Here is a 16,379-nt window from a genome sequence, read left to right on the forward strand (position 1 = left end):
GAGCCAGGAGGCGGATGAATGAGCCGGAAGGGGGGATGAATGGACAGGGAGGGGGGATGAATGAGCCGGGAGGGGGGCTGAATGAGCCGGGAGGGGGGAATGGACAGGGAGGGGGGATGAATGGACAGGGAGGGGGGATGAATGAGCCGGGAGGGGGGAATGGACAGGGAGGGGGGATGAATGAGCCGGGAGGGGGGTGAATGAGCCGGGAGGGGGGATGAATGAGCCGGGAGGGGGGATGAATGAGCCGGGAGGGGGGAATGGACAGGGAGGGGGGGGTGAATGAGCCGGGAGGAGGGATGAATGAGCCGGGAGGGGGGATGAATGAACCGGGAGGGGGGAATGGACAGGGAGGGGGGATGAATGAGCCAGGAGGCGGATGAATGAGCCGGAAGGGGGGATGAATGGACAGGGAGGGGGGATGAATGGACAGGGAGGGGGGCTGAATGGACAGGGAAGGGGGCTGAATGGACAGGGAAGGGGGCTGAATGGACAGGGAGGGGGGCTGAATGGACAGGGAAGGGGGCTGAATGGACAGGGAGGGGGGATGAATGGACAGGGAGGGGGGATGAATGAGCCGGGAGGGGGGAATGGACAGGGAGGGGGGATGAATGAGCCGGGAGGGGGGTGAATGAGCCGGGAGGGGGGATGAATGAGCTGGGAGGGGGGATGAATGAGCCGGGAGGGGGGAATGGACAGGGAGGGGGGGTGAATGAGCCGGGAGGGGGGATGAATGAATCGGGAGGGGGGAATGGACAGGGAGGGGGGGGGATGAATGAGCCGGGAGGAGGGATGAATGGACAGGGAAGGGGGTGAATGAGCCGGGAGGGGGGATGAATGAGCTGGGAGGGGGGAATGGACAGGGAGGGGGGATGAATGAGCCGGGAGGGGGGAATGGACAGGGAGGGGGGATGAATGAGCCAGGAGGCGGATGAATGAGCCGGAAGGGGGGATGAATGGACAGGGAGGGGGGATGAATGGACAGGGAGGGGGGATGAATGAGCCGAGAGGGGGATGTATGAGCTGGGGGGAGTGAATAAGTCGGTAGGGGGATGAATGAGCTGGGGGGAGTGAATAAGTCGGTAGGGGGATGAATGAGCCGGGAGAGGGGTGAATGAGCCGGGAGGTTGGGTGAATGAACTGGGAGGAGGGTGAATAAGCAGAGAGGTTGGGTGAATGAGCCGGGAGAGGGATGAATGAGCCGGGAGAGGGGCGAATGAGCGGGAGAGGGGCGAATGAGCCAGGAGGAGGATGAATGAGCGGGAGGGGGGATGAATGGACAAGGAGGGGGCCGAATGAGCTAGGAAGGGGGCTGAATGAGACGGGAGGAGGATAAATGGGGGGGGGATGACTGAGCCAGGAGGGGAGTGAATGAGCCTGGAGGGGGATAAATAAGCCGGGAGGGGGGTGAATAAGCCAGGAGGAGAGTGAATGAGCCGGGAGAGGGGTGAATGAGCCGGGAGAGGGGTGAATGAGCTGGGAGAGGGGTGAATGAGCTGGGAGAGGGGTGAATAAGCGGGGTGAGGGGTGAATGAGCTGGGAGAGGGGTGAATGAGCGGGGAGAGGGGTGAATAAGCGGGGTGAGGGGTGAATGAGCTGGGAGAGGGGTGAATGAGCGGGGAGAGGGGTGAATGAGCGGGGAGAGGGGTGAATGAGCCGGGAGGGGAGTGAATGAGCCGGGAGGGGGATGAACGGACAGGGAAAGCAGCTGGGCTGGGTGTAGATAGCTCCGACTACCTGGACGCCTGCACACGCCCTCTCTATTGCCAGGCTGGAAGGTGGGGGCGCTGTAACTGCTGTAACAAAGTATCCAAGGAGGTGCGGGCAGGCCGGGATCACTGAGCGGACACACAGCGGAGATCTGTCCCTTTATTACACTCCGGGAGATCGGACTGACAGGAGGAGATCGGACTGACAGGAGGAGATCGGACTGACAGGAGGAGATCGGGGGGAAAGTTTCCAGCCTGGGAGCAGCATGGCCTCATCTCCTTCTGGAGGAAGCAGAGGGTGGAAGCAGGTGAGTCTCTATGACCGCTCTATGACTCCTGATCACCGGATCACACCTGTTATTACTGCTGACTTTCTTTTTCTGTGACTCCAGCGATCTGAGATTGCACTGCACAGCCTGTGATTGGCCATCTGATGCAGGACTATAAGTCCCAGCATGGTCTGCTGGTGTTGGCACTGTGCAGGGCTGCCAGGCAGGCTTCTATATATAAATACATTCCTGATTAGAGGGGGGACTTTTCATGTGTTTTCAGTTGTTTCTCTTCTGGTTTATTAGATCTGCTATCACTGACAGTTCTAGTTCTAGTAGTAGAGATCCACAAGGCACAGGATGCACCGAGAGCTACTTGTCATCATCACAAATCAGACATATCTTCATGACCCCTGGCCCCAAAGAAAACATTTATTATATTGCAGCATACCATTTCCTTGATGTGCATTCCTTTTCTATTTTTTATTTATGTTTTCTATTCGTTATTTTCATTTGGTGATCCAGCCAGCAAGCCTGTTGTTTTTTTAAAAGAACAAGCTCTCTTCCAGAGATGAGATAAACCATTTACCACTGGCAGGGGTGCTTACAATGGTCCGCTTTTGACAATGTAAATCCTTTATCCTAAAAGGAAAAAAAGTTTGCTGTAACTGCTTATAAAGTATTAGCTGGGGTTTGGCTTCAATTATGTCAGTGTATCAAAATCTGCTAGTACTTCTAACACTCTCTTTCCACTCAGACTGAGAATGCTGCTGGTCAAAGGTGCCCCCTGTGCTCCTTCATCCAGAGTAGGGGCAGTCTGATATAGGAGGTGTGTTACTGGCCGGATCATCAGGTGAAAACAGAGGGGAAAAGCTTAACCCCCCCCCAAATAAACAAATGCAGCCACCACATCGAATGACTGGTAAGCTGCAATTTAATACATTTTTGGGTTTATAATCACTTAAAGCAGAGTTCCACCCAAAAGGAGAACTTCCGCTTATACGCCGCCCCCCCCCCCCCCCCCCCCACCCCCAGCCTTTTGGCACCTTTTCAGGGAGGAGGGGGGAACGAGGACCTGTTTTTGACCGGTCTCCTTCCCCACTTCCGAAAAAACTGGGCCACGTCCCGATCTCCCGGAAGTTTGGCCCCTCTCCTCCTCCCCCAGCTGCCGGGCCAATTAGAAAGTGCAGCACGCTTAGCGCTTGCGCAGTAGGGAACCAGCTGTGAAGCTAAAAGGCTTCACTGCCAGGTTCCCTTACCAGGAATGGGGGCGGCAGCACCCAGGAGTCGATCTGAAGATCGGCTGCGGAGCCGACATTGTGGGTCCCTGGACAGGTAAGTGTCCTAATATTAAAGGCCTGCAGCTACAGTACTTGTAACCGCTGACTTAATTTTTTCACCCAGGCTGGACCTTCTCTTTAAGTCAGCCTTACTCAACCGTTTCAACAAAGAAGAACCCTTGAAATAACTTTCTAGTCTCAGGGAATACCTGCTAAAAATGACTATATCTACAATTCATGATACATTAGTGTGATGGTCAGTGGGAAGAATTACCCCCTTATAGAAAACTAAAAAGAACATTGGTGTCAGTGGGAGCTTATTTGAAAGACAAAAGTTGGTCATTGCTCAAGGAACCCCTTGCTACCTCTGGAGGAATCCTAGTTAATAAACCCTGGCATAAGTGTATTTTAGGCAGCAAGTAAACATGTTGTCCCTGAAGTTGATGTGCTGAAAACAGAAAAAATGGGCATTGCAGTTTGTTGTGTATGGGATGTGTAGCGGCAGACTGCTCAAGGTGTCCATGCTGTCCACAGCCAAAAGCATACAAATGGGCACATGAGCATCATAACTGGTGAACGGAGGAGTGGAAGAAGGTAGCATGGTCTGATGAATCCTGTTTTCTTTTACATCATGTGGATGGCCGGGTGTGTGTGTCACTTACCTGGGGAAGAGTTGGCTCCAGGATGCAGAATGGGAAGAAAACAACCCGGGGGGGGGGGGGGGGGGGTGATGCTTAAAGCAATGTCCTACTGGTATACCTTGGCTCCTGCCATTCACATGGATGTTTCTTGACACGTACCACCTACCTAAACATTTTTGCTGACTAAGTACACCCCTTCTTGGAAACTGTATTCTCTGATGGCAGTGGCCTCTTTCAGCAGGATAATGCGCCCTGCCACTCTGCACAAATGGTTCAAGAATGGTTTGCGGAACACAGTGAGTTTGAGTTGTTGACTTGGTATACAATATCTCCAGATCTCAATCCATCGAGCATCTGTGGGATGTGTCGAAAAAATAAGTCCAATCCTTGAGGCCCCACCTTGCAACGCTTTGGACTTAAAGGATCTATAACTGATGTGCTCATAAGTTTACATACCCTGGCAGAATTTATGATTTCTTGGCCATTTTTCAGAGAATATGAATGATAACACAAAAACATTTCTTTCACTCATGGTGAGTGTTTGGCTGAAGCCATTTATTATCAGTCAACTGTGTTTACTATTTTTAAATCATAATGGCAGCAGAAACTACCCAAATGACCCTAATCAAAAGTTTACATACCCTGGTGTCTTTGGCCTGATAACATGCACACAAGTTGAAACAAAGGGGTTTGAATGGCTATTAAAGGTAACCTTCCTTGCCTGTGATCTGTTTGCTTGTAATTAGTGTGTGTGTGTGTATAAAAGGTCAATGAGTTTCTGGACTCTTGACATACCCTTGCATCTTTCATCCAGTGCTGCACTGACGTTTCTGGATTCTGAGTCATGGGGAAAGCAAAAGAATTGTCAAAGGATCTGTGGGAAAAGGTAGATGAACTGTATAAAACAGGAAAGGGCTATAAAAGGATATCCAAGGAATTGAGAATGCCAATCAGCAGTGTTCAAACTCTAATCAAGAAGTGGAAAATGAGGGGTTCTGTTGAAACCAAACCACGGTCAGGTAGACCAACTAAAATTTCAGCCACGACTGCCAGGAAAATTGTTCGGATGCAAAGAAAAACCCACAAATAATTTCAGATGAAATACAGGATTCTCTGAAAATATGTGGTGTGGCTGTTTCAAGATGCACAATAAGGAGGCACTTGAAGAACGATGGGCTGCATGGTCGAGTTGCCAGAAGAAAGCCATTACTATGCAAATGCCACAAAGTATCCCATTTACAATACACCAAACAGCACAGAGACAAGACAAGAGACAAGAGACAAGCCTCAAACCTTCTGGCACAAAGTCATTTGGAGTGATGAGATCAAAATTGAGCTTTTTGGCCACAACCATAAACGCTACATTTGGAGAGGAGTCAACAAGGCCTATGATGAAAGGTACGGAGGTGGATCGGTGATGTTTTGGGGATGTGTGAGCTACAAAGGCACAGGACATTTGGTCAAAATTGTTGGCAAGATGAATGCAGTATGTTATCAAAAAATACTGGAGGAACATTTGCATTCATCAGCCAGGAAGCTACGCATGGGACGTACTCGGACATTCCAACATGACAATGATCCAAACACAAGGCCAAGTCGACCTGTCATTGGCTACAGCAGAATAAAGTGAAGGTTCTGGAGTGGCTATCTCATTCTCCTGACCTCAATATCATTGAGCCACTCTGGGGAGATCTCAAACGTGCAGTTCATGCAAGACAGCCCAAGAATTGACAGGAACTGGAGGCTTTTTGCCAAGAGGAATAGACAGCTTTACCATCTGAGAAGATAAAGAGCCTCATCCACAAATACCACAAAAGACTTCAAGCTGCCATTGATGTTAAAGGGGGCAATACACGGTATTAAGAACTGGGGTATGTAAACTTTTGATCAGGGTTATTTGGGTAATTTCTATTGTCATTATGATTTAAAAAGAGTAAACACAGTTGATTGATAATAAATGGCTTCAGCCAAACACTAACCATGAGTGAAAGAAAAGTTTTTGTGTTATCATTCATATTCTCTGAAAAATGGCCAAGAAATCATAAATTCTGCCAGAGTATGTAAACTTATGAGCACAACTGTATAAATGCTAAAATAAGCACACCTACTACAGTTAAGATCAGGGGTCTCCAAACTTTCTAAACAAAGGCCCAATTTATTGTCCTTCAGACTTTAGGGGGCTGGATAGTGGCCAGCAGGAGTGGAAATTTTCCTGGCATCGGTGGGAGTAAACATCACCACATTTAGTATTAGAGGGAGAAATAGTGCTGCATCATTGAAATCATAGTGAAGAATAGTGCCCATTATTGGTGTCAGTGGGAGAAATGATGCCCCATTGTTGGTGTCAGTTGGCATTATAGTGTTTCGTTTTAGTCGGAGAAATAGTGCCCCAAGGGCCAGATAAAGGCAAGCAAAGGGCACCATCCAGCCCCTGTGCCGCAGTTTGGAGACCATTGGTTTAGATCATTGCTGGTCAACATACTTGATAATAGAGGGTCTTAAAGCTGAGCTGAAAGCACCAATTCAAAATGTACCAGCAGGCAGGCTATTATTGCAGAAGAGACACAAAGGTGGGTATTTACTAAAATCTGGCACACTTTTGCATGGAAACCGATCAGCTTCCATGTTTTATTGCCAAAGCTTTGATTGGCTATCATGCACAGCTGCAACAAATTCTGAGTTTTAGTAAATGTACCCTGTAATGTCTCTTCTGCAATAAAATAAAGCTACTTGCCCACTCAGTCTTCTGTGGCAAGTAAACTGAGCTGCACATGTGCACGGTCCCTGTGAGCCAGGATGACTGAATACTGCACATGCACAGGAGTTCCGTCATCCTGCTCCAGCCACTTATGACGACCAAAGACCGGCACCCGGAAGAAGCTGGGGAGAAGATTTCAGTGAGGGACCCCTCGAGTATGTTGGAAAGGAAGTAGGTATTGTGACTTTAGTACTTCTTTAAGTGCAGCTCCTGACATCAGCAAAGGGCCCCACAAATTGGTGTAAAAAAAATTGCATAGCAATGTGCTCAGTGAAAGTGCATGTACATTAATGCTGTGCAAATGGGGCAAAAAATAAAGAAACAAACAATGTTAGGCTATTTCCTGTGCTGATCGAATGTCTTATTGATGTAAACCCAAAAATACCGCATTTGGCTACTAGATGGTGCCAAATATCATAGAAATTCCCTATGATACTTAGCGCCATCTAGTGACCAAATGTAATATTTACTTTTTTTTTTTGTTAAATAAACACGCCCCTTGTACATGCATGGCTCAATTGCTATGCAATTTTTTTTTACATACACCCCATAATGTGCAGTGTATGTAATGCTGCTAAAATGGCCAGAGACTGAATATACTACAGTAGATTGCTGGACATACACATGCCTACTACAGTAAATGTAGGAGACTGCAGACATACTACAGTAGATGGCCAGACACTGTAGACATGCATGGTTGAAGACTAGGGACATGTGGCAAAATTCTGTCAAAAACTGGGGACATGTTACAAGCAACTTTCTGAGACTGGTGCCCTTATAATTGGTGCTCTCTACAGCCCTGTTCAGAACTTATTTGATATTCCTCAAATGTTAAAATGCAAATAGACAACACAGAAAAAATGAACCATATAAAAAAGTAAGGAAGTGTGGGGCTGGGTTCACACTAAGACTGCATGCGGCTCACAGCAGGGCTTCGGTGTGTCCCTGTTCTCCCGTTTCAGAGATGAATCAGGCCGGAATTTTTTCCTGAATTCGGACCTGAAACGGAACCAGAGACGCACAGGGGTCAGGACTCCTGTGCAATTCGCTCCGCAGCCGCCACGGAGTTGTGTGAATCAGCTCCATAGAGAGCCGGTTACAATCTCCTGTCATGCGAGAATTGGATGCGGGGAAACTAGTGTGAACCCAGCCTGAAAATAATAAACATAAATATTAAGCTAGTAGAATTCAGGTAAATGAGTCGATTAGTGTCCCTGAAGATTCAGCCTAGGCAAGGAAAACACTGCTAGTGCCTGGTAGGGTCATACAAGTGCCGCACAGTAAATACAAAGGACCGCAGGTTGAGCACCAGGGGTTTAGATGCACCATTGTATTGTACAAAAGGGTTCAGGGATAATAGACATATACAAAGTATCATATGTATACATAGTAACTACAAAGTATGAGATAAAAAACAGAATTGAAGAATGCAGAGGTTCTTCTTGATGAAGGGATCTTAATACTCCAAAACATTGGAGGTTTGAGCCTTAATTTTCTCCTGCTGCCCGACTTTTACTTTTTGGTCCACCAACTTTGTTATGTTTTATTACTTTACTTTGTATCTGTTATATGATTCTTTGCTGCTGTTTTGTATCTTACTGTTACTATGTAAACATATGATTGTTTGTACATGTTTTATCCCGGACTACTTTTGTATGCATCTAATCTGTAGTGGGTGTGCTTACTTTATCTGTGATATAAATAGATAAAAGACTGCTTACTATGAATTATGTGTTTGTGTGTGTGTGTATACCGCATATGTTATAAAAAAACGAAGCTTGATAGTATAGAAGGCGTTTGTTTTCACTTTTATACAAGGCTTATTTATTTAGGAAAGCATGTCGGCGCTGCATGAAAACAAGAGTTCAGCAAGATAGAGTAAGCATTGGATAAAATGTCACAAAGCATTTTAGGCAAGATGCAGCATGAACGTCTGAGTGAAATATAGACTTGGGACCCAAGAGGCTAACTCCTAAAACTGAGACTTAACACACTTATAATGGCGGAAGCATGAATTCCTTCCAGAAGTTTTGTGTTGGGAGCAGAGCTGTCTTCGCCCATTGGTGCTAACCTATGGAAACTCCATTAGTAGTGGAGCTGCCGGTAACAGCCAACCAGAATTCTTGTTTTAATTGATTGTAAACCCTCAGTTTTTAAAGCACTTTAACCACTTGACCATTGGAAGATTTACCCCCCTCGTGACCAGGCCATTTTTTGCAATACGGCACTGCGTTAGTTTAACTGAAAATTGCACAGTCATGCAATGCTTCTTCTTTTTTTTTTTTTTTTCCCACAAATAGAGCTTTATTTTGGTGGAATTTGATCACCTCTGTGGTTTTTATTTTTTGTGCTATAAGGCTTCATGTACACTGCTGCTGGTAAGCGGACGTTTAGGTGCAGTTGGGCATTTTTTTTTCCAGCTGCCCCTGAACTCTCCTCTATGTTATCTTATCAGTACATGTACACAGGGTCATTTATAGTCGTTTTGAGTTTAGAAGCATTTAGAAGCAAAAAAATGTTTTCAGGACTGATGTTCAAAGGTATTTGAAACGCCAAATGACTGTACAGCTTATAAAGGCAGTAACTTGCGTTTTAGCCGCGTTTCGTTTACAGGCGTTTTTAATGGAGGAACATTTTAGACTATCTTTAATGTAAAAAATGCTTGTAAACGCGGCACAATGAACGTTTTTAAACATCAGTTACTATCTGTCAAGTTAAATCATTCAGGAGCGGTTTTAAAACATCCCGTGTACATGAAGCCTGGAGCTGTGACCGCTGCCCCAGGTTTTCTGTTTCAGGGTGGCTACTTTCTCTTGCAGCGTCCTATGGAGTCACCCTTAAATACAGGGACCAGAGTTGTGTCTCCCTACACAGGGCATCAATAGAAACACATAGCCCTATAGTCTAGGATGGCAGGACACTCCCCTGCTCCTCCCTCCCTTCTCCAAGCTAACAGACCGGACTGTCCACTCTTGAAGCCCAACTCTGAAAACTTTCAAAATGATCCCTTGCAGCGGGGCTGCATCTGCACTGCAAGGGTTAATTGCTCATTCAGGTCTAGGGAATATAGAAAAGATGATTTACTTACCTGCTCCTCTGAGCTGCTAGACTGACCCCTTCAAGGTCTTTTCCCACATGCTCCTTTGTCCTGATATCCTTAACCACTTCAGCCCCGGGAGATTTGGCTGCTGAATAACCGGGCCATTTTGTGCGATTCGGCAATGCGTCGCTTTAACTGTCAATTGCACGGTCGTACGACGTTGTACCCAAACAAAATTGATGTCCTTTTTTTCCCACAAATAGAGCTTTCTTTTGGTGGTATTTGATTGCCTCTGCAGTTTTTATTTTTTGCGCTATAAACAAAAAATTGCGACAATTTTGAAAAAAACGCAATATTTTTTACTTTTTGCTATAATAAATATCCCCCAAAAATATATAAAAAAACTGTTTTTTCCCTCAGTTTAGGCCGATATGTATTCTTCTACATATTTTTGGTAAAAAAAATCGAAATAAGCGTATATTGATTGGTTTGCGCAAAAGTTATAGCGTCTACAAATAGGGGATAGTTTTATGGCATTTTTATTATTATTTTTTCTTTTACTGCTAATGGTGGTGATCTTTGATTTTTATTGGGACTGCGACATTATGGCGGACACATCGGACACTTTTGACACATTTTTGGGACCATTGGCATTTATACAGCAATCAGTGCTATAAAAATGCACTGATTATTGTAAAAATGTCACTGGCAGGGAAGGGGTTAACACTAGGGGGCGATCAAGGGGTTAACTGTGTTCCCTAGTGCGTGTTTCTAACTGTAGGGGGAGGGGAGTGACCTAGAGGAAATGACAGATCGTGGTCCCATAGGAAGTCACGATCTGTCACGCCTCTCAGAATAGGGATTTGTGTGTTTACACACATCTGTCCTTGTTCTGCCTCTCGTGCCCGCGATCGCTCGTGGCTGGCGGTCATCCCGACTGTCGTCCTCGAGCATCAGCATCCCCGCTGTGCAGCGGGTGCGCGCCTGCTATCCCGATCCCGCGAGCCTTTGTATAGCTACACCGGTTCGCGGGATCGTGCCGACCTGCTGCAGTAAAATGAAGGAGGCTGGTCGGCAAGCGGTTAAAGCCCCATACACACTATTAGATTTTCTGCAGATTTTTGTCTTCAGATTTAACAAAACCATATAATATGAGGTCAAACCTAAAAGCCTTGTACACACGAGTGGATTTTTGGCAGACAAAGCGCCAGAATTTGTCCGAAGGGTGTGTGCCAAGAACTTGTCTTGCATACAAAAGGTACACAATTGTCCGCCAACAAACACGAACGTAGTGACGTACTACGTGGAATTTCAGCTCTTGAGCGCCACCCTTTGGGCACCTTCTGCTAATGTGTATGATGAGCATCGATTCTGAGCATGCGTGTTTGTACTTTGGACTTTTGTGTGACGGACTTGTGTACACACGATACGAGAATCTGACAAAAGACCGTTGTCCACCGAAAATTTACTAGTCTGCTATCCAACATTTGTTGGCGGAAAGTTGGCCAACAATTGTCTGATGGAGCGTACTAACATTGAGATTTTCGGCAAACAGTCTGTCATCACATAATTCCCTGCCGAAAATGCGATTGTGTGTACGAGGCTTAAGAGTTTCAATTTGTATGCAATTAGGCAGGCCCCTTGCACTACATGGTTTTGGTAAATCTGAAAACAAAAATCTGCAGAAAATCTAATAGTGTGTATGGGGTCTTAGACCAGTGCAGGGTCCAGACTCCAGACAATTGGGAAAGTAAAAATGCTTCTCCTACGCCCTACACAAAATGAGCAGTTAACCCTTGCAGCCTAGTCACAGCCCTACTGCAAGGTATACGTTTAAAGTTTCCTGGAGTTGGACTTAAACTCTTTCCTGTGAAGACCAGAAGTTCGGGGAAGCAGCACTGAGAGAGCAGCACTGAAAGCTGTAAACGGCAATGTAGGATAGGAAGACACAGAGGATTTCATTCTACTTTAATATATTAGTACATGTTTCATTTATGAGCTAGGTTTGGGGGTTAACACCAGCCAAAATGTATTTGAGTTTTTAGTAGCACTTATAGTACTTTAAAGTATAACTAAAGGCAAAACTTTTTTTTTTTTCGTTTTGGAAAAGTGGAGAAGGATTAGAACGCCTGTCAGGTATTTATTGCTGTCTGTGCTCCTGTTAGGGAGATTCCCCCTCTCTATTTGTACTGTTAAACAAAAGTGAAAGTAAAAGAAAATCCCAAAGTTTGAGTTGACATCAGAACAGTAATAGAGGGGAAATCTTCCACTAGTCCTGTTGACACCCTGAGATTCCCTCACCTTTTGGAGAAGGGGGGATTTCCTCTCACTTCCTGTTGTGGCTATAGGGCAGGAAGTGAAAGGAAAACACCCAAGTGGGACACAGATTGGAAAAAAAAAACTGACAGGGGTTATAACCCTCCCTTATTCTATCCAAAATGAAAAAAAAGAAAGTTGTGTGTTTTAGTTACATTTTAACTTTCACAGACAATGAATGATAAAACCCGACTGTCACTAACACAGATTTTACTAGATTTTTTACACTATGGTTTTAAAGAGGAACTCCACCGATTCTAATCAGCTTACTCCAGATGCAGTTTTCTAAAAACTTTTGTAAAACTGCGATTCTATTTGTTTGCTCTTCTCTTGCCTCCGACAGGCGTAAACATTGTAGAAGGATTGTAATATAATCTATAAAGCATTCCTCTTCCTCATTGTCCCAGATCCTAGCAGTCATTGAATGGGGACGGCACAGACTCGGCACACCTTCCACCTGGTTCACATGATTGTAAAGCTGGGCAGGTACTTAGGAGAAATCATGTTTATTCCTTTGAAATAGCAATCAGCTCGTTGGCATGTTATCAGCCCTCCCAGCTTCTGAAGCCGTGGCAGCATTGATAACAGAATTCTATTCAGAGATCTAACAAGCTCAGGTATTGGATAGTACCGAGAAGTTTTTGTTTACACTTTTTTTTTTTTTTTTTTGGTGATACTCACAGAAGTCACTGCTCAGAGCTGACCAAGAACTGGGCGAATGTATGCACCCGCACACCGAGCGTTTATCTGTGGTTCCGGGACAGATGTCCGAGCCTAGAGGCAGTCAGCTGTCCCAGGAGTCTTCAGGAGGGGTTTTCTCTACTAAGCACACCCTCCTGCCTGCACGCCTGAACTAAAGGCAGAAGGATTCTGGGAAGTAAATGCTACATTAATCAACTGCCCTTACTAAAGATGGCCACAGCCAGTACTGCTAGGCGGGGTGTTTTTCAACGTTATTTCTGAGCAATATAAACCATGGACGAATGGTTGTGTTTCCTTTGATAATGAATTAATGAAATGGCGTTTTTGGTTTGTGGTGCTCAAATGCTGTGTAGTTCTGCATTAATCACTTCAGCCCCGGAAGATTTGGCAGCTCAATGACCAGAGCATTTTTTTGCGATACGGCACTGCGTCGCTTTAACTGACAATTGCGCAGTTATGCGATGTTGTACCCAAACAAAATTGATGTCCTTTTTTTTCCCACAAATAGAGCTTTCTTTTGGGGGTATTTGATCACCTCTGTGGTTTTTATTCTTTGCGCTATAAACAAAAAAAGAGAGAGAAGTTTGAAAAAAACACAATATTTGTACTTTTTGCTATAATAAATATCCCCAATTTTTTTTAAAAAAAAAGCTATTTTTTTTTCTCAGTTTAGGCCGATATGTATTCTACACATTTTTGGTAAAAAAAAACGCAATAAGCGTATATTGATTGGTTTGCGCAAAAGTTATAGCGTCTACAAAATATACAATAGGTTTATGCGATTTTTATCGTGACTGCGACATTATGGCGAACACTTTTGACACATTTTTGGGATGATTGACAATTATATAGCGATCAGTGCTATAAAAATGCACTGATTATTGTATAAATGTCACTGGCAGGGAAAGGGTTAACACTAGGGGGCGATCAAGGGGTTAAATATGCTCCATGATTGTGTGTTTTAACTGTAGGGGGAGGGGAGTGACTAGAGAGGATGAGAGATCGTGGTTCCTAGCTTTTAGGAACTCACGATCTGTCTCTCCACACAGAACAGAACAGGGATTTGTGTGTTTACACCCACACACGTCCCTGTTCTGCCTCTTGTGCCTGCGATCGCTCATCGGCACCCCCACAGTGCAGCGGGTGCATGCGCGCGCCTGCAATCCCGCTTAAAGGAGCTGACACATAGCTACGACGGCTCGCGGGAACGTGCCGACCTGCCGCAGTATAATGACGGCGGCCGGTTGGCAAGTGGTTAAAGTGACACTAAAGTTTAGTTTTTTTTGTATTTCTTTAAAAATAACAGATATGTTATACTTACCTGCCCTGTGAAATGGTTTTGCACAGAGCAGCCCAAATTCTCCTCTTCTCAGGTCCCTCTTCGACACTCCCGGCCCCTCCTTCCTGTCGAGTGCCCCCACAGCAAGCAGCTTGCTATGGGGGCATCCGAGCCGAGTTACAGCTCTGTGTGTCCATTCAGACATGGAGCCATGGTTCGGCCCTGCCCACCCTCTCTCTCCTGATAGGCTAACTGACTTTGACAGCAGTGGGAGCCAATTTCGCCATTGCTGTGTCTTGGCCAATCAGGAGGAAGAGTCCCGGGTGGCTGAGGCACTTGTGGACATCGCTGATGAATAGAGAGGGGGCTCAGGTAAGTATTAGGGGCACTGAGGAGGGAGCTGCACACAGAAGATTTTTTATCCTAATCACAGATAAAAGATAAATAGATTAATACATAGAATGCATTAAGATAAAAACCCTTCTGTCATTACAACCCCTTTTAAAGTATTGTTTCTTTTAGTTTAAAAATAACAAACCTGTTATATTATGTGATTATCAGTATAGATGTCCCTTTCACACAAGCTGTCAGCGTGAGGAAAGGAATGTCGATAACTGCCTTGTGTTTACATCATGATCAGCTGAAATTGGACACAGCTGATCATGTGGTAAAGGGCCGCCATGATTGGCTCTTTACCCTGATCTGTGATCAGCTGTGTTCCAAGGATCACAGACTGCGCCACCCACACACACGTTCATGGGAGGACGTCATAGGACGCCCTCCCAAAATTGGCCGACCACGCTGTAGCCGTCATTTGGCTATAGCTCAGTCGGGAAGTGGTTAAAGGCTATAATAAAAATTAACAAAAAAACACTAACAAACATGTCATACTTCTCTGCTCTGCACAGTGGTTTTGCACAGGGTAGCTCCAATCCTCTTCTCGGGTCCCCTGCCAGTGCTCCTGGCTCCTCCCTCGTGCCCTCACAGCAAGCAGCTTGCTATGGGGGCACCCAAGCCGAGGCACTCTTGTGTCCTTTCAGACACAGAGCTGCAGCTTGGCCCTGCCCCCTCTCTCGCCTCATTGATTCACTGACTTAGACAGCAGAGGGAGCTAGTTGTGCCCCGCTGCTGTCTCAGCCAATGAGAAGCGAATGAGAGAGGGGGTCCCGGACAGCAGAGACTCTTGTGCAACAGTGCTGGATCGAGATGGGGCTCAGGTAAGTATAAGGGTCGCTGAGGGGGGCTGCTGCACACAGAAGGTTTTTTATTCGAATGCATAGAATGCATTAAGATAAAAAACCTTCTGACTTTAGAACCACTTTAAGATGCAAGAGCTGCTCTAATGTGAGGAAGTTTATATTAGATTTAGAACTAGGCTGTCTATAAAACCCTTTTCACACCGAGCGTCAGCGGTAAAGCGGCGCTATTCGGACGCTAGCGGGGGCGGTTTTAACCCCCCCCACTAGCGGCCAAAAAGGGGTTAAATCTGCCGCAAAACACCGCCGGTATCGCAGTGCTGCCCCATTGAGTTCAATGGGGAGCAGTGGTGGAGGAGCGGTGAGTTCACTGCTCCTTCACTGCTCCAAAGAAGCTGCTGGCAGGACTTTTTCTGACGCTCTGCCAGCGTACCCCTCGGGCTTTCACACTGGAGTGCATGGAGCAGCTGTTTTAGGGCGTTTTGCAGGCGCTATTTTTAACGCTGTAGTGCCTGCAAAACGCCCCCAGTGTGAAAGGGGTCTAAGTATTTTCAGTAGTAAAGGATCAAATGTAACTTTCCACTTCTTGCTCTAGAAAATGACCTCTGAAATTTGATTGCTATGGGCAACAGCTTTACATTTCCTTTGTATTATTATTACTATTATTATATATTTTTTTACAAGGGGCCCAGTGAGCCACACTGCTGTATATATTTTCATAAACATGTAGTCCTGTCAGTTCCATTTGCACCGTCCCCCGGTCAGGTCCTCTGTGTTGCTGTCAGGCTCAGATGTTCACATGTGTCCAGACGCTGGTCTGCTTTGTATGGCATTCCAGTGCTCTGTGCCTTTTGGGAAATGATTCAGCTGCCTCATTAGAGCATAAAATCCTCATGAACAATAATAGGGTAAAATGTCTACATTCCAACAAGTTTTGCATACTTATGCCCCGTACACACGGTCGGATTTTCCAATGGAAAATGTCCGATCGGAGCGTGTTGTCGGAAATTCCGACCGTGTGTGGGCTCCATCTGACATTTTCCATCGGATTTTCCGACACACAAAGTTGGAGAGCAGGAGATAAAATTTTCCGACAACAAAATCCGTTGTCGGAAATTCCGATCGTGTGTACACAAATCCGACGGACAAAGTGCCACGCATGCTCAGAATAAATAAAGAGATGAAAGCT

The 16,379-nt window shown here is 45.7% G+C and overlaps 1 protein-coding gene across 1 annotated transcript in view; it reads left to right on the top strand.

Annotated features, from left to right (window-relative positions):
- Window positions 1-1,755: 1,755 nt before the first annotated feature.
- Window positions 1,756-16,379, top strand: part of ANK3 (ankyrin 3) — a 902,861-nt gene continuing 888,237 nt past the window's right edge. Inside the window, exon 1 of the mRNA XM_073596276.1 lies at window positions 1,756-2,017. Within this exon, the coding sequence (XP_073452377.1) occupies window positions 1,976-2,017 (42 nt within the window). The 5' untranslated portion in view covers window positions 1,756-1,975. The remainder of the gene's footprint in view (window positions 2,018-16,379) is intronic.

The sequence above is a fragment of the Aquarana catesbeiana genome, linkage group LG08 (genome assembly GCF_042186555.1).
Source record: "Aquarana catesbeiana isolate 2022-GZ linkage group LG08, ASM4218655v1, whole genome shotgun sequence".
Classification (NCBI taxonomy): Eukaryota; Metazoa; Chordata; class Amphibia; order Anura; family Ranidae; genus Aquarana; species Aquarana catesbeiana.